The following is a 19519-nucleotide window of genomic DNA, read 5'->3' as shown; positions in this document are numbered from 1 at the left end:
TAGTATTGGAGGGCAGCGTGGAGGGTAAAAATCGTAGGGGGAGACCAAGAGATGAATACACTAAGCAGATTCAAAAGGATGTAGGTTGCAGTAGGTACTGGGTGATGAAGAAGCTTGCACAGGATAGAGTAGCATGGAGAGCTGCATCAAACCAGTCTCAGGACTGAAGACCATAACAACAACAATCTTAGAGTCTGTAACATACTCTAGTAACTTGATGACGATACTGCCTAAGGACATTTCTCTTTAAAAAGGTGCTTGTTATGTATTTTATGAATTTCTTAGTATGCACTAGGGTCGACTGACAAGTAATGCCTCCACTTTCGTAACTCTTCAACAGTCGGTAGCATCGGTATGCGGCACGTACTGGCTTGTTCCACAGCCTCTTCTCTACGGTTCCAATTGGTGGGAAGCCTTAGCATTGAAGGTTGTGTTGTTACAGCCCTGCACAGACGGTCGGTCAATGCAATTAGAGCAACGTGCAGTCATTCAATTCTTGACAACAGAAGATGTCACCCCACAGGAGATTCGTCAGAAAATGAAAGCAGTTTATGGTGACTGTGTTGACATTAGTACTGTGCATCATTGGGTGAGTAAGTTTAAAGATGTCGAGGTGGGAACATCTGACCTGCGTGACAGAGTTGGACGTCCTGTGACAGCAGCCACCGAATTTCACAAGCAAAATGCTGACAGATTGATACAGGACGATCATCGTATCACTCTGAGAGAAATTGCAAGCACAATCCTCATTTCACAAGAAGGTGTGGGTCAATTTATTGCTTCGCTTGGCTATTGGAAGTTCCGTTTTCCTGCAGCATGACAATGCCAAACCACACACTTCATGTGCAACCACAGCAAAATTTCAGAGACTGAATCTCACCACTGTACGGCATTCTCCATGCAGTCCAGATTTAGCACCGTCTGACTTCCATCTGGTCCCGATAATGAAATATGAACTGCGGGGACATCACTGTGCTTCTGATGATGTTGAGAGAACTGAGAGGCTGTGGCTGCAGAAACAGAGTGTCGATTCCTTCTGTGATGGCTTCAGAAAACTTGTTCATCATTGGCAGAAATGTATCCAATTGGCTGGTGATTATGTGGAAAAGTGAATATTGGTAATTAAACATCACATTCCAAGGATTATTTCTGCGTTTGATTTAATAAAACATTCCCATGCAAACCCAATCAACAAAGGTGGAGGTGTTACTTTTCATTCAACCCTCATATTTCCTCTTTGGTTACTATGAACTACTTGAAGATATTTACCTTTTAAATGTAACCGTCACACCACTTCCCATTTCCAGCCATATCGCCCACTCTGACTTGCAATGTATTCCAATGTGCTTTTTGTAACCTGCACAATCTCGAGAATGCATTAAAAATTGACATGCTTCTGCATGCTTTTGAACCAATTCTGCAAACATTTCTTCACTCTGGTGATGGTAGCTCAAAAACAGGGTTTTGGAAGGATCAGTCACACAAGGCAATAAAAATCACTGTCAGTGCAAGCTAAAGAGGTCTTAAGGCAATAGTCCAGATGAAGATGAGAGATTATACATTAATTGGAAGTTTTTCGCTGCTTCAGTTTTTTGACATGCTGTGTGCGAACAGGCAGTGTTCGTGACAAAGAATGCTGCTACTCCCAGTTTTGTACAATGTAGGCTTTCGTGATCAGTATTTGCGCACTCTTAATTTTGTTTCATGGTCAACAGATCGTGGCAGTAGGCACAGATTGATTGATTAATTGAGGGGGGGGGGGGGGGTCACAGGACCAAATGGTGACGGTATCAGTCCCGCAATTCCAAAGTTACACACAAAAGAGAGAGTCTGCTCAGAGTGGATGGATCCAGTAAGAAGAATCGAACTATAGAATGAGGAAGCTAAAACACACACAGTTAAAGGTTAAAAAGGGTAGCCCAAAGCATAAACCGGGAAAACAGAGGGCTAAAGGAGCAGTCTTTCCAAGGGGGAGTGGTCATGGGTCCCAGACCGAGAAAACAGGAAGAGGGGCCCCAACCACAACCGCCCTGCCCCTACTCCCGGAGTAAAGCAAAACCTTAAATCTAAAAATAAAAACCACTTTCAGGGACGAAACTGAGGGTAAGTTCAACCGTCCGTGAATCATCTCTTAATATTAAATTTAAGGAATCTGCAACACTCTACTTAGTACGAAGGGTCAAAAAAAGGGGACATTCCACCAATATATGTAATACTGTTAGTCTGGCTCCACAATCACACTGTGGGTGTGGTTTGTTACACAAGAGGAAACAACGAGCGAGCCTGGTACGACCAATGTGTAGACGACACACGACAGTGGACTCCTTCCGAGAGGAGTAGAAAGAAGCACGTGTAATTGCAGTAGACTCTTCGATTGTGCGGAGTTTATTACTGAGAGCAGTAGCTTATTATATGTCATTCAACTTTAGTGCAAGAGAGAGCTTCCCTGGGATGCCGCCATGACTCGGGACACCTAGAAAGACAACTGAATAGGTGGCACACTCGAGGGCAGAGAGGAGGTCACGGATATGAGAGTCCGAATGACGAAGAGAGTAGCATCGGTCGATAGCCTGCAGCAGCTTAGCTCATCGATTTGGTACATATTAAAACACTGTGGAATGAGGCCTGAGAAACAAAACTGAGGGCCCTGTTGATGGCTACTAGCTCTGCTGTGAACACACTACACGATTCCAGCAATAAAAATGGTGCTCTAAGCTAGGAGACAAAAGTGTATCCCACCCTCAAGGATAGAACATACGAGACACCGGAAAACCGTAGCGCCGAAAGAGACATTAGGACCCTAGAATAGGTTGGACTTAATCTGTTGCCTAGGCACCATCCAAGGGAGGGTGTGGGAGAAAATCCGAGGAGTGCATTCCAGTGAGTGGAGATGGAGATCCCGACGGGGGGGAAGTGAAATGCATTCCAATAATCAGTCCCACCCGTGGGTGGTTATCGGGAGTGAGACATCCCCCGTTTGCAAAGAAGACAGGGTACAAGGGACGGTCAGGGAATCTACGAATGGCAAATGCGTAAGAACCGGGAGTTGGTGCCATCATATTTGTATAGGGAGAATCTCCACTTCTGTCAGGGGACTGCCAACAGAACCAGTGTGAAAGGCACCAACAGCCAGATGCAGACCACAACGGTGTACACGGTCATGTATTTTCAGATTGGAAGGACTAGTTGAGCCATAAATCTGACTACCATAATATAGTCTGGACAAGTCCAGAACACGGTAAAGATGGAGAAGAGTAACTCTGTTTGCACCTTCATAAATGTGGGCCACGAAGCAGAGAGCATAAAGCTTCTGCACGCATGTCGTCTTCAGGTGGCGAATATGTGCAGCCGTGTGAGCTTCTTATCAGGAATAAGACCTAACAAACAGGACTGTGCTACAACACTGAGGAGCCGGTCACCTACATAAAGTTCTGGATCGCGGCGTACTGTCGGCCGATGACAAGAATGTGTAACCTGCACTTTGGAGGGAGAAAATGGGAAGCCACGGGAGACGGCCACGCAGAGACCCGTCAGATAGCGAAGTGGGAACTGCACCAGATGCAAAAATTGCCGACATAGGTCCTATCAGATTAGTGAAGGACGGGGAAGGAAGTCGGGCGTGCCCTTTTAAAGGAACCATTGCGGCTTTTGCCTGAAGCGATCTAGAGAAATAACAGTAAATCTAAATCAGGACGGCCGGACACGGGTTCGGACTGTCGTCCTGCCGAATGTGAGTCCAGTGTGTTAACCACTGCGCCACCTCGCTCTGTCGTCGACAAAAAACTCCAGGGTAGTGACAGTCCTGACAGAGTTCGAAAGCCAGTCGAGGAAGAAAGGGACTCGACACAGAACCCTTTGGGATACTATTCTCCCGAATCCGAAGGGTGCTAAGTCGAGTGTCAACTCGAACCTGGAATGGGCGGTGGGATAAAAACTTGCGCATAAAAATCTGAAGCTGGTCATCAAAGCCCCAGTCACGAAGGGTAACTAAAATGTGACAGTGCCAAGTCGTGTCGTATGCCTCATGTAGGTCAAAGAAGTCGGTGAGAAGGTACCGGCAATTAGTAAAACCCTGTCAGATTGCTGTTTAAAATCTGAGTAAACAGTCAGTTGGAGATTATACTCCCTGGAAACCACACCGATACGGGGACTCGAGGCCCCGAGATTCGAATATCCGACACGAAGTGAAGCTAACCATTCTCGTGAGCAGTCTACAAAGTACGTTCGTCAAGCTAATCGGGCGGTAGCTGTCGAGAGATGCCGGTTTCTTCCTGCGCTTAAGAACGGGGATAACTACACTGTCTCGCCACTGTCACAGGAAAACACCTACGAGCCAAATGCAATCGAAGACTGAGTAGATGTTGCCTCTCGGTAAACTCCGAGTGTCGGAATCCAGACCGCAGGACACGTCGTGTGTTTTTTTTTTTTTTTTTTTTTTTGTGGTTTTAGGGCGCACAACTTCAATGGTCATTAGCGCCCTGACTACTCTAAGAATGCACCGCGAGGCACAAGTTGACAACAACAACTAAAAGGGAAAACACGATAAAAGAGACTGACAGGCATAGGATTAAAAAATAACATCATCAAATGTCCTTAGCGAGGTTCGTCAAACTGATAAAACAAAGAACACGAGCAGCTGCTCGTGGGTCATCCGCTAAAATTGCATCGAAAGTATTAGGCAGTTTAAGATCGAGGCGCAGTTGGTTAAGATCTGGACAGGACATTAAAATGTGTCTAACCGTCAGCAAGTGCCCACATGGGCAGAACAGCGCAGGCGCAGCCGTCAGCAGATGGCGATGGCTGAACCGGCAGTGTCCAATTCGTAGCCTTGCTAAAACGACCTCCTCCCGCCGAGAAGGGCGTGAGGAGGACGTCCAAGCCACGGGAAGAGGTTTTAAGGCCCGAAGCTTGTTGTCGGTAAGTGCAGCCCAATCGGCATGCCACAGCGACACAACGCGCCGACAAATGACCCTGCTAAAATCGGACGAAGGGACACAACAAGAAGCTGTCCGAGGCTGGAGGACCGCAGCCTTGGCCGCGGCATCTGCAGCTTCGTTCCCAGGGATACCGACATGGCCAGGAACCCACATAAAGCTAACCGGCGGACCGACGTCCACCAGCCGCTGAAGAGAGCGTTGGATCCGGTGTACGAAAGGGTGAACCGGGTACGGATCACTGAGGCTCTGGATGGCGCTCAGAGAATCTGAGCAGATGACATAAGCAGAATGTCGGTGGCGGCAGATGTAAAGAACAGCCTGGTAGAGGGCAAAGAGCTCAGCTGTGAAGACCGAACAATGGTCATGGAACCGGTATTTGAAACTTTGTGCCCCGACAATAAAGGAACACCCGACCCCGTCGTTGGTCTTAGAGCCATCTGTATAAATGAAAGTCATGTTGATGAACTTCGAACGAAGTTCCAAAAAACGGGAGTGGTAGACCGAACCGGGGGTGACCTCTTTTGGGAGCGAGCTGAGGTCAAGGTGAACGCGGACCTGAGCCTGGAGCCAAGGTGGCGTGCGGCTCTCGCCCACTCGAAAGGTTGCAGGGAGTGAAAAATTAAGGTGTTGAAGGAGGCGACGAAAGCGAACTCCAGGGGGTAGCAGGGCAGAGACATACAACCCGTATTGAAGGTCAAGAGAGTCGTCAAAAAAGGAACGATAAGACGGATGGTCGGGCATTGACAGTAGCCGACAGGCATACCGACAAAGCAGTATATCGCGCCGGTAAGTGAGTGGCAATTCGCCAGCGTCAGCATGAAGACTCTCTACGGGACTGGTATAAAATGCTCCGATCGCAAGTCGTAAACCCCGATGTTGTATGGAGTTGAGGCGGCGTAAGATGGATGGCCGTGCAGAGGAGTATACGAAGCTCCCATAATCCAGCTTGGAGCGGACGATCGACCGATATAGACGAAGTAGGACGGTTCGATCCGCTCCCCACGACATACCACTGAGAACACGGAGGACATTTAAAGAACGGGTACAACGGGCGGCCAACTATGACACATGTGGAGACCAGCTAAGTTTCCTGTCAAAGGTAAGGCCTAAAAATTTGGTGGTCTCCACGATTGGGAGAGCAACGGGACCAAGTCGTAAGGACGGTGGGAGAAACTCTTTGTAGCGCCAGAAGTTAATACAGACCGTCTTCTCGGCAGAAAAACGGAAGCCATTGGCGACACTCCAGGAGTAAAGACGGTCAAGAGAACGCTGAAGACAGCGCTCCAGGACACGTGTACGCTGCGCGCTGCAATAGATGGTAAAATCGTCCACAAAAAGGGAGCCTGATACATCAGCTGGGAGGCAATCCATTATTGGATTGATCGCGATGGCGAACAGAGCGACGCTCAAAACTGAGCCCTGTGGCACCCCATTCTCCTGGCGAAAGGTGTCGGACAGGACAGAACCCACACGTACCCTGAACTGTCGATCCATTAAAAAGGAACGAATAAAAAGAGGGAGGCGACCGCGAAGGCCCCATGTATGCATGGTGCGGAGAATGCCCGCCCTCCAACAGGTGTCGTAAGCCTTCTCCAAATCAAAGAACACAGCCGCGGTCGGGCGCTTCCGCAAGAAGTTATTCATAATGAAGGTCGACAAGGTAACCAGATGGTCAACAGCAGAGCGGCGCCTACGAAATCCACATTGAACATTGGTAAGTAGGCTTCGAGACTCGAGCAGCCAAACCAATCGAGAGTTAACCATTCGCTCCATCACTTTACAGACACAGCTGGTAAGTGAGATAGGTCGATAACTGGAAGGCAAGTGCTTGTCCTTCCCCGGCTTAGGAATCGGGACAACAATAGACTCGCGCCAGCATGCGGGAACATGTCCCTCAATCCAGATGCGATTGTATGTATGAAGAAGAAAACCTTTACCCGCAGGAGAAAGGTTCTTCAGCATCTGAATATGAATAGAATCAGGCCCTGGAGCGGAGGACCGTGATCGGCCAAGTGCGGTTTCGAGTTCCCGCATGGTGAATGGGGCATTATAACTTTCACAATTCGAGGAGCAAAAGTCAGGTGGCCTAGCCTCCTCTGCCTGTTTGCGGGGGAGGAAGGCAGGGTGGTAATGAGCGGAGCTCGAAACCTCGGCGAAAAAGCGGCCGAAGGCATTGGAGACAGCCTCAGGGGCCACAAGGACTTCATTCGCGACCTTCAAGCCAGAAACTGGGGAGTGGACCTTAGTGCCAGATAGCCGGCGCAGGCTACCCCAGACAACAGAAGAAGGAGTAAAACTGTTGAAGGTGCTTGTGAAAGCAGCCCAGCTGGCTTTCTTGCTTTCTTTAATAATACGACGACACTGAGCACGTAAACGTTTATAATTAATACAATTCGCCACTGTAGGGTGGCGTTTAAAGGTGCGTAAAGCACGTCGACGAGCACGTAAGGCGTCTCTACATGCTGCGGTCCACCAGGGGACCGGTACGCGACGTGGAGAAGAAGTAGGGTGAGGGATGGAATATTCAGCAGCAGCGAGAATGACTTCCGTGAGGTGTGCGACCTGACGATCGCAGCTTGTGAAGGTTTGATCCTGAAAGGTCGCCCTGGAAGAAAAGAGCCCCCAGTCTGCCTTGGAGATGGTCCAACTAGAGGAGCACAGAGAGGGAGTATGCTGCAGGAGATGGATAACACAAGGGAAGTGGTCGCTCGAATATGTATCAGCAAGTGCATACCACTCAAACCGGCGTGCAAGTTGCATCATGTCTGCCCTGGTAACGGCAGAGGACGATGGAGTGTAAACGGTACAAAAGGAAAACGTAAAAGTGGGGAGAGTAATGCGGATGGCAACTGCCTGCAGGCCGGTGTGCAACGTGATGGGATCGTAGTAAATATCATCCCGGACCAGCAACATAACCCCTCCATGAGCTGGGATACCTACCACAGGGGGTAGGTCAAAACGCACAGAGGTGTAGTGTGCCAAGGCAATGTGATCGCATGGGCGTAGCTTCGTTTCCTGGAGGGCTACGACGAGCGGACGATGCAAGCGGAGCAGCAACTTCAAGTCCTCTCGGTTGGAGCGAATGCTGCGAATATTCCAGTGAATAAGTGCCATCGTAAGAAAAGGAAGAGGAGAGAAAGGGTCACCTCGAAGGCCGCTTAGGGCCGGGCTTCGAGCGAGCACTGCCGCCGCTATCAGTAGGCGGACAGTCATCGTCCATGGGGTCTATAGGGTCATCGGCCATCTCGGGAGGATGGCCGGGAGGGGGAGCTTCCTCCGCCGGTGAACGGCCAGATATACGGCTACCGGCGGTGCGGCCAGGCGAAACGGATGACGGCCTGGGGCGGCAACCGCTGGGTGGCGCAGGAGAAGAAATGCGCCGTGGCGGAGAAGGAGAACTGTGCTTCCTATGCGCCTTTTTGGAAGGACGTTTGGTGGAAGTACCGGTCGAAGGCTGGGAGGTCGAGGGACGGAGGAAGTCTGCACGGGATGGTTCCTTCTTGAAGGACCGTGCATCTGACTTCGGGGTCTTCGACTTAGCAGAAGCTGAGGAAGTGGCTGGTGTCTGTGGTGTGATGGGAGGAAGAGGAGACGTCGACCGCGCGATCTTAGCACTGGCCGAATGGACGACCGTGGTGCTGAAGGTCAGATCGCATGTCTGGGTTGCTACCTCCCGGGTAGTCCGAGGAGAGGCGAGGACAGTACTATATTTCCCCGCTGGGAGCAGCGTGGGCTTCCTACTAGCCAATAGCTTGCGAGCAGCCGAGGTGGACACTTTCTCTTTGACCCGAATTTCTTGGATGCAACGTTCGTCCTTATAGACAGGACAGTCGCGGGAGGATGCGGCATGGTCACCCTGACAGTTCACACAACGAGGAGACGGAGGTGGACAGTCACCCTCATGGGCATCCCTGCCACAAGTGACACATTTAGCCGCATTGGAACAAGACTGTCGAGTGTGATTGAAACGCTGACACTGGTAGCAGCGCGTAGGTGTCGGGACATAGGGGCGAACAGAAATAACCTCGTAGCCTGCCTTGATGCGCGATGGCAGCTTAACACTATCGAAGGTCAAGAAAAGTGTCCGGGTCGGTACAAGGTCGTTGTTGACCTTTTTCATGACCCGATGGACAGCCGTCACGCCCTGCTCAGCGAGGAAAGATTGAAGCTCCTCGTCAGTCAATCCGTCAAGGGAGCTAGTATAGACTACACCACGAGACGAATTCAAAGTTCGGTGGGCCTCCACCCGGACAGGGAACGTGTACAGGAGGGTGGCCCGAAGCAGTTTTTGTGCCTGAAAGGCACTCTCAGTTTCTAGTAATAAGGTGCCGTTACGCAACCTGGTACAAGATTTGACAGATCCGGCTATGGCATCAACGCCCTCCTGAATAACAAAAGGGTTGACAGAGGAAAAATCCTTTCCGTCCTCAGTGCGAGAAACTACGAGGAACTGTGGGGCAGGCGGTAGTACTTTTGTCACTGTTGGCTGGTCACGTTTCCGTTTTTGGGTCGAAGTCGAGACAGATGGAGTAGAATCCATTGCGGAGGAATCCCCCATGATTGCCAGCGTCTCCGATGGCGCGCTCCTTCCTTGTGGGGACCCTCTCAGAGGGCACTCCCGCCTTAGGTGAATGTTTACACCTCAGGTCACACCTCCCGAGAAACAGACGGAGGGACCAATCGGCATGGTCAGAAGGTATCAGCTCAGGCAATCACCCCTCCCCGGGCCTGGCCTTTACCAGGGGGTACGCGCGTGCCTTACATGTCTACCCAGGGCGGGGACTTACGCGTTACCCCGTCACCGGCTACGCGTGCGAACGCGTGGGTCGGCCTTCAGACACGCACAGGGAGGAAGGAAGAGGAGGAAAAAGAAGGGAGAGAGGGAGAAAGAGGACAGACTGTCTCAAACGCCAAGGCTGAGACCAGAGAAGGCAAGGAGAAGAAGGCAATGAGAAGGCAAGGAGAAGAAGGCAATGAGAAGGCAAGGAGAAAAAGGCAATGAGAAGGCAAGGAGAAAAAGGCAATGAGAAGGCAAGGAGAAAAAGGCAATGAGAAGGCAAGGAGAGAAAGGCAATGAGAAGGCAAGGAGAGAAAGGCAATGAGAAGGCAAGGAGAGAAAGGCAATGAGAAGGCAAGGAGAGAAAGGCAATGAGAAGGCAAGGAGAAGTCAAGGGAAAGAGTAAGGAAGACAGTGAGGTGGAGAATAGCAAAGAAAGGAACCAACAAAAGGAAGGAAGAAACGAGAAGTGAAAAACCAAAAAGACCACGATTATAGGTCGTGGAACCGTCCGTCTCCAGATGCAGGCGCTAACTACCCCCGTGAGGGGGATGGACTCCTTTTAGTCGCCTCTTACGACAGGCAGGAATACCTCGGGCCTATTCTAATCCCCGGACCCGCAGGGGGGACACGTCGTGTGAAGACGTAACAGCCTGCACTGAGTGAAGGTGGGGGTTAAAACAGAGGGGGGGGGTGTCTGTTCAACTCTGCATTTCTGCTGGAGAAGGGTACCAGGATAGGAAGAGGATGCCGATGACGTCGCAAAGTGTGTCACAACGTATTCCGCAAGGACCGACGGATCGATGCGCAGAGCACCTCGGAGAGTGAGAACCCGGACAGTCGACTGTCGCCGGTGGCCCAGAAAGCTGCCGAGCGTGGACCAGACGTGCGAGGATGAGGCACGAGTCCCCAAGGAGAAAACGTAGCACTCCCAGCATTCCATTTTACTCTGCTCAATAAGATAACGAGCCTCAGCTCATTTAAATCCCTACAGCTCCCACTGCCGGTCCCAGACGGCGACTGCTACGTCTTTGGTCCACATCGGTACCAGTTAATGGTGAGGGGGACTTGTGGATAGGGGGACAGCAGTGACAGCAGCACGAAGAATAGAGGCAGAGATGCCCCACACAAACGCACCAATGCAATTCGAGAGAGAGAGGTCGAAGCGCACAGCAGATGTACGTAGAGGCCAATAGGCCCTGCAGAATGCTCAACGCGGGGGCCCGTCTGCCTGGCGGCGGCAGGGGAACAATAGAATCACCGGAAAGTGGTCACTGTCACAAAGATAATCACGGGGTGACCAATGTACGGACGTCACGGGAGCGTGGGGAGGGGGGGGGGGAGATCGTTAGCAGTAAAGGTGCCACGAGTGGCACCGATGTGCAAAGGGGAACCGTCCCGAGAGAAGACACGGCCGAGGGGTTCTAAGCGCTTCAGTCTGGAACCGCGCGACCGCTACGCTGACAAGGATCGGATGACATCCGTAGGCTCCGGTTGCGAGGCGAGATGGTATATCTGGGGGCACTGCATGGGGGGGGGGGGGGGGGGGATTCTTGTCCTGGGACTTGTGTTTCTCCTTCTCTTTAAGAGGTGGAGGAGGGCAGGGCACAGAGGGAGCACAGGCTTCTGCAATATCCAGAAGAGAGCAGGCGACTAGGGGGCACGCAGATGGGGTGTCTCGTGGCCGAGTTGCGATAGAAGGCTTCCAGTCCGAGAGATGCCGGGGAGAGGGATTCCGGGGGGAGCCACACCACCGCCAAGTGCCAAAGGAGGGCAATCCGGCTGGGGAGGGGGAGCGGCACCCGGAGGGGAGTCACGGGAACGGCGAGGGAGGGAGAGGGGAACGGGACGGGGCGGGGATACGGAAAAGGCAGGAGCGGGAAAGGACGTAACGGAGGAAAAAGTTGAAGAAAGTGACACCGGATGGAGTCTCTCGTGCTTTTGGCGAGCCTCAGTGTAAGATGGGCAATCCGGGGACTTTCACTCCTAGATCATCTTTTCTCTCCTGTAAGCTGGGCAATCTAGTGAGCGAGGGGAGTGGCGGTCGTGACAATCGACGTACACGGGTGGCAGAATACGGGGGCTTCCCTCGTGGACCGCGTGTCCACAGTCACCACCCCGAGGGTCCGCCGTACGGTGGGAAAATGTATGCCGAAAACTCGAGCACCGAAAGCACCTCGGGGGTGGTGGGACGTACGGCTTCACATCGCATCTGTAGCACGTAACCTTCACCTTCTCTGGGAGGTATTCCCCTTTAAAGCAAAAATTTCTTCGCACGTCGAACAAAATGAATGCCGCGTCACTCCAGATTCCCTGGAGTCCGTCGTCAGCTGGCAGGGTGAGATCCCTACGAAAAATGACTCCGTGGACCGCATTCAGATCGGTGAGCGGAAACGGACATTGCCGAAACGATCACAATCGAAAAGAGCTGCAGATCGGGTGGCAGACGAAGCTTTCGTCAACAGGAAGCCCGACTGCATATTGCCGAGAGATTCCATTTCACCAAACTCGTCCTCAATATTCTATTTGTGGTGGCGAATATGACCCCGTCTGTAGTAGTACAAATGAGGTAGCGGGGAAAGTGTTTCGTCCCGAGACGGTGAGCACGGCCCTCTCGCCACAATGTAGCCAGGGAAGGAAAGGCTGCCGGGTCACACAAAGCGACATTCAGTGATCCTTCACCATTCGAACAGACGGCTGAGAACGGCCAGATTTTTGCAGCCCGATACGCTTCACACAGCAAGTATCTGCCCCGGTACCGCCCACTCCGATCGGGCTCTCCCCGTGGGCACCACCCGGCCACAGCCAGGGCTACCTGGCAGAGGCAGCTGTTGCCAGCAGTACTGACACTCCAGGAAGACGAGCAACCACTCCTCGGCACTCGTGCGGAGGGAACAGCTTGTGTACCGGTAGTGTCAGGGGGCTCAGCCAGACGGGTACATAACACGCCCACAACAGGACTGCCTACACGTGCCGGTGACCTCGCGCAGTGGAGAGGGGCTACGACGGGGAAGGAAAGGGGAAAGCAATCCACACCGCAGGCGCTAGGTAGGGAGTTCTTCCCCAAATGGCTCACACTGAAAACAGGAATTTAGAAGTGGAGGTGAAACCTCGAGTAGGGACCTAAACACCAGAAAAGATGATAGAACAGGCAGGAGGAACAAGCAATACGGAGAACCAGGTGGATAACAATGTCTACATAAATTAGAACACCGAAAGAGGGGAAGGAGGGGGCAGTGGGGGAGGATGTGAGGACAGTGAGGGAGGGGCAGGATGAAGGAAATGCAGCCCAGGTACAAATAATGGGCTGCCACATGCAAACGCAGAAAAGAACCTCGAGAACCCTGAGGGAGGGGGGCACTGAGCAAAAAAAATAACACAAAATTCTCCCGATTTTGTCAGCGAGTATGGGCAAATAGTGTGTCATATAGTATACCGTTCTGCATTAACTGTTCTTCGATTCCCTAAATTGACGGTTGTGACACATCCACTATCTCAAAAAATGAAAGGCTATTTTGCACAACTGTACAGAACTGTAAAACCTAACAAGTACTTTAAACACTTGGCAGCTTTTCTTCTAATGAGTTACTCCAGGTTTTGTAGTTTTCCAGTTACATCAGTTAGACACACAACTGCAAACTTACAGTACGAACTTTGTAAGTGACACATTCCGAGCAGGCAACTCAATATTATGAACTCCACATTGTAATCTTTTCCAGTACCAGTAATCGGAGAAATTAGCTGGATGATTTTGTTCAACACAGTGACTATGTGCTACTAGATCTCCTTAGGGTTTTTGTACCACATATGAGCAGAATATTGCATCAATATACAAACACAGTTTCCAAAAGCCATACCTCTGTTTGCACACCTCCTGCAGCTGGCTCAAAAAACCCGTGTGCAAGAGCCAACTCCACAACACCTGAAATTTAAAATAACTACAAAAAGGGAAGAAAATATACATAACAGAAAACAAACAAAAACACAAACACAAACACAAACACAAACACACACACACACACAAAAACACAAACACACACACACACACACACACACACACACACACACACACACACACACACACACACACACACACACAATGTTGCTTGCTCCACTCTGTTTATTAATGTCATCACCAAACACCTGCCCACACTGTTTGTTTACATGCATCAGTTTCTTTTACCATTTTGATCTACGAGTGATATACAGGAAGCAAGAATCTATATATTAAAAAGAAAGAGAGAGAAATCCATGTGCCACATATTCTACCATGTTTATGCTATTAATTTGTCTGAAGGCGTCAATATCAAGCACAATCGCGTAAAATCCCCATATTCCCTCTCGGTCCCAACACATTAATAAAAGCGAGTGATTATAAGACATCACTTCGCCATATTTTTTTATGTAGTCACCAATCAAAGCTAACAGCTTGCACTGCAATCTACAATATGTCTAAATTTAATATGCATATCTACTACTCTCAGACCAAATGATGCCATTATAAATTACACAGTTGCATTTTAAAATAAATGCAGCCTGATGACTATCAGATGAGCAGTACTCCAAAATGTATCACCCCATATATTCATGTTTAAAGTTTATATGTTTACATTCCAACATGCATAATTATTCTTAACGATATTTAGTCATATACAGAAATTATTTTAATTGGTCATAAATTGTACAATTATTGTTTGTAATGTAAGAAAATATCACAGTCATATCTTCAGTATAAACTGAAACAGAAGTAATTTACATAAAACATGAATTGTCATAAGAAACCATTAGAACTGGAGGGAAGTGGAAGGGAAGTTATAATTCAATTATGTATGAATTTAACGTCATGTAAAGTTTATTGTTAAAACAATTATTACAGTATGAATTTCAATTTACAATAATGCAAATTTTTTCACCTTCACTACTGAAACTCACTAAAAGGGGAGTACTTCAGCTGTCACACAAGGTGTAAACTATGGAAAAAAATCACAGAGGAAAGATAGAGAACAACAATAGAATTGCAGCTGCAAGACGGGCAATAGTGGATCTAATTTTTAGTATCTGCATGCTGATGGAAACATACCAGGAGAAAGGCAAGAACCTGTTAACTGTGTTCCTAGATGTAAAGGAGGCATACCACAGTGCTACAAGGGAACAGATCTGGAAGTGCCTGAGGAAAAAAGAGACGTACGTCACGGACTGGTGATGTCGTGCGAGACTGTTAGCTGTGTACGAGTTGCCGAGGGGCGGTCTTTGCGGTTTCAGATGAAGGGTGGAACTCAACAAGACCATACATTGCCCCCACAACTGTTCAGCACCGTTCTGGATGACATAATACGGAACATCAAGAAAAGTTTTTGTGAACTTAATGGAGTTGCCTTTGCTGATATGATCTTGGGGTGAAACAGATGAGAAAGTTCAGACCAGGCTCAAAATAAGGAAATCCCAGTTCCAGGAATACAGCTTCCACATCAATGAGACCAAGACGGTGATGATGGCAGTCAACAGAAATGGACATCTGGGAAGTGTGAAAGTGTATCACCAGTGAGAGTGTATGTACAGTTTTCTGCATCTCAGTAGATTACCGACACTGTGTAGTTGCTGAATTCTGCACATAAGTGAGAATCCTTTCACAGGCTCCAGATTCCTGAAAAAGTACCATTAATTATGTAAAATAGCTACTTCATACCAATATTGATCTAGGGTACTAAAGCATGCAGCCTCACAAAGAGTTTCCCAGAGACTGCAGGCATCAGAAATTAAACTTCTTCGACCAACAGCCAGAAGAAGTTAAGGAATGAGGAGGTGAGGCAGCAGGCACGACTCGGGACATCCCTTCTGGACTAAAACAGCACATCCAGACTATGGTGATACACTCGTGCAATGAGGCTGGAGCCAACAACAAAAGCCCAAATAAATTTGGAAAAAGAGGTGTAAGAACATACGCTATAATAAGACACACAACCTTTCATACGGACATAATTGCCGTCACCTACCACCGCGGCAACCACCAATGCTCTAGCTCGCATTTTCTCTTTGGAAGGCCTTCCCTCTAATCTTTTTACTGATAATGGTCCGCAATTTGCCTCTTCCGATTTTGCGGATTTTTGTACCTGTGACGGCGTCACGCATGTCACGGCCCCTCCGTTCCATCAACAGTCAAACGGTGAGGCTGAACGACTGGTCCGCACATTTAAGGCTCAGATGAGGAAACTCCTGACTTCTTCTGCTGATGATGCGCTTCTCCAATTTCTGGCTTCTTACCGTTTCACCCCCACAGGCGACCACAGCCCGGCTGAGCTCTTACACGGCCGACAGCCCCGCACGCTACTTCATCTTCTGCGGCCTTCCACCTCACGGCCGCGGGTGCCTTCGCTCGGCTGGTTCACCGCCGACGACCTCGTACGGGTACGGGGATATGGCAGGCGGCCAAAATGGAGTCCTGGCCCCATCTTACGACACCGTGGCCGACGCCTGTATGAAATCCAGACGGACTCGGGTGTTGCAGTGCGTCATTCGGACCAGCTTCGGCCTCTTGTGCCGGTAACGCCTTTTCCGGATGCCGCTACACCACCTTCAGCTATACCTGATGCTCGGGATACTGGAATCTCTCATTACTCACAACGCTGTCCTCTCACCATCATATCGGTGCCAGCACAAGAACTGACGCCACCAGGAGACGTGCCCGTGCAGGAACCAGATGACCGTCATCTGTCGGTGCAACTCTACTCGTCTCCTTCTCCTACGGACGCGGACACATCGCCCGTGTCTCCTGTTATAACAACCGGACTTGCCACAATGGGCAAATTGGTGCACGGGGCCCCAGCAGATTCAACCCCCACGTCTCCTGTCATCTCGACCCGTTATCATCGGGGACACTTCCATCCGTACGGGAAGCCTCCTCCTCCTCCTCGAGACTTTGCGGCCAGTCAAGCAACACCTATGGACGTTAGCAATCTACAGGCCACCTACATCAAGACCTGTGCAAAAAATTCAAAGGGAGCAAAAGTGTTGTGACTCGCTGATCTTTCAAAGTGCCTCTGCGCAGTTACGCGCATCCTCTACATGCGGTGCTGTCCGCCAGCCATGCAGCAGCAGCGCCACCTAAGCAGGCAGGCAGGCAGGCAGCCAGCGGCCACTGGACTTGGATGCCATTATGATTTGACTGTTTAAGCGTATACACGTTTTACTCTGTTTACTTGATCTGTGACTTTCATGTATTGCGTCTTCCTTGAAATATATTTGTTCAACTTGAAGTTATTACAGTATCTTACGTGAAGCAGTTACAGTTCATTAATTTGGAATGTTTGGACTTTATTATGGAAATACTGCTAGGACAATAATAATTATAGCAGGGATTTTACAGAGGATAATAATCAAAATAAACCATAATCTACCATTCGCCTTTATGATTAAGAGATTTGCAAGACATTCAATTTCGTTAACTCCAAATGGTGATAATGAGATATTTAAATGAGGTGAGGTGACTTATCAGTGAAGGAATGCATGCAGTTTCTTGTATATGAATGATTTTGTGAGAAAAGTCATAACGATAAACCTCCCTTTAGTTGCACTATAAGGAATGTAAACAAGGAACATTTACGTAACTTCATTCACACCCATTCTGTTCTCAACATCCAGTTGTGGAAAAAGTTAGGATTTGTTCACAGTTTCCTCTGCTCATCTTCCTGCAACACGCACATTTTCTTCAAGTACCCATCCCACACTACTCAGATATTGCTAAGGTACAAAGGTCTTTAACGTTCCCATCTAAGGTCAACTGAAGCTAGTACAGCAACAGTAATATGCCTACTCCCGAAGAAGAAGCAAATACAATGGCAGACCCACATGACCATTACTTTTACATTAAAAACAAAGTGAATAAAGGAAGAAATCCCCTCATTTTCAATGGGTAAACACAGTACAAAGGCTGATTTAGTTCTTGGCAAACTAGATTGAGAATGCTTACACATTCTACTACCACCACAGTAAAACAGCTGATGGCCATGGTCCACGACTATACAAAACAAATTAGGCTAAGTCAGATTTCTACAAAATGAAGTATTCTTAGATTTCAGAGTTCAGCATGAAGTCAAATAAAACTTCAGACTTACATAAAATGTTAAGTTTTATGCACTGAAAAACTGCATAATAGGGTGGGAACAGAAATTTTTCTTTTAAAAGAATAAATGCTTAAATTAAAAGAATAAATGCTTAACGTACCACCAACAGCTAAAACTTCTAACAAAAAAAGTTTTTTAGCAAATTGAGAGCATACTACAAACAGAATGCCTAGGACAATATAAGATCCCTGGATGGGTTACATACAACAAATGACAAAGTATTAAAAAAATCGACAGGAAATTTGGACATTTCACTCTGTTGTTGGCAAGTATATATTTCCGATACAAAATTGGTTGAATCCTTATTAAAGAAATCATCTAGCTCTTTTTATCGACACAGGAAAACCACGGAATAGCTAATCCCGGATGGGATTCGAACTGTTGTCTCTCCGAGACACGAAGTTAACAAAATTGGCAGACAACACGTGCACTGTTATCTAATGCAATGAGAAACAGCACTATTCCAATTCGAGCACACACTTTTCTGGTGCTGTTGAAAAATAATTGTAGGATGAACATCCAGTGGTATGGTCCTCTTCAAAATTTACTTTCCTGCAGCTTTATAACCACTTCTCAAAGACTGAAGAATGTTTGTGCTGTACAAAACCACCAGGCGAAAGGAGATTAAAAACATTAGCCTTTAATAATCGAGTATACAGAGAAAATCAAAACTGCACAAATTATTATGTAGCAATTCAGTTATCTGTGCAAGTTGCTAATGTAGGTCTGCCTTAAAGGGTGGGGATCATGTATCTATATTAGCTTTAAAGCTTGAGAAAATCTGACCACAATTAACGTAATTGCCAGTCACTGAAGCAACAAACCTAGATGTCTATAAGAAGTTAATCATTCTGTGTGTTTACCATTCACCTACTGGTAATGTGAACACTTTCGTCAACAAATTAACTGAAGTTCTGGAAAGGGTCCCAGCCCCTGAAACCAGCATAATAATACATGGAGACATGGATATTAACACAGATGTTGAGGGGGACATTAGTAACAGCTTCCCAAACATTTGTGAGCACTTCTGATGCGGCACAACTGGGAAACACTGCTATAAGGTTTTCAAACGGTGCAGCTTCAACTTTAGAGCAGGTACTTACAGGGAAAATTTTAAGTGTTTACATGAAATCTCGGAATTTCGGATCATTACTGTCAGATAAACATGCAAAACTGCAAGCCTACAAAAGGATTTTCTCAAATCTTAAGACTTTTAGGTCATCGGCAGATCAAAACTGGGACGAAGAGCATACGGAAATTGATATAGAAGCTAAACACTCTAAATTTCACGCATTGTTTAAATTAATTTTTTTGGAATGACAATTCCAAAAGTATCCATTTCTTCTGCTCCAGATAAAGAAGGGAGATGGACAGTTATGGGTATTCGAAAGTCCTCACTGACACAAATGTCTCACTTTCTTTCAAAAGTACTCCACTGATCCACAGTTTGTCAAGTACTATTACAGGTATAAATACAAAGGTGGATACTACTTGCAGCGAAAAAGTCGTCTGATGACAAATTAATATTGTCGCAGAAGAAGCTGAGTAGCACCGTGCTATAGTGGTTATGATACTAAACTGCTGCATGGAGGATCGCGAGTTCAAAACTCACCTGGACTGTTCGAGTACATTTTAGAAGTATCCACAAATGTCAAGAATCATTGTACTGGAATATTCTGTAGCTT

General features: G+C 48.2%; 1 protein-coding gene across 8 annotated transcripts in view; it reads right to left on the bottom strand.

Annotated features, from left to right (window-relative positions):
• LOC126109846 (uncharacterized) overlaps positions 1–19519 on the bottom strand; it is a 70959-nt gene that overhangs the window by 37241 nt on the left and 14199 nt on the right. For all 8 annotated transcript variants that reach the window (XM_049914910.1, XM_049914911.1, XM_049914906.1 and 5 more), the window contains exon 2: positions 13572–13636. In XM_049914910.1, coding sequence (XP_049770867.1) covers positions 13572–13636 — 65 coding nt within the window. The remainder of the gene's footprint in view (positions 1–13571; positions 13637–19519) is intronic.

The sequence above is a fragment of the Schistocerca cancellata genome, chromosome 12, assembly GCF_023864275.1.
Source record: "Schistocerca cancellata isolate TAMUIC-IGC-003103 chromosome 12, iqSchCanc2.1, whole genome shotgun sequence".
Lineage (NCBI taxonomy): Eukaryota > Metazoa > Arthropoda > Insecta > Orthoptera > Acrididae > Schistocerca > Schistocerca cancellata.
Note: the sequence above shows the minus strand (reverse complement) of the source record. Positions and strands in the feature narration are given on the sequence as shown.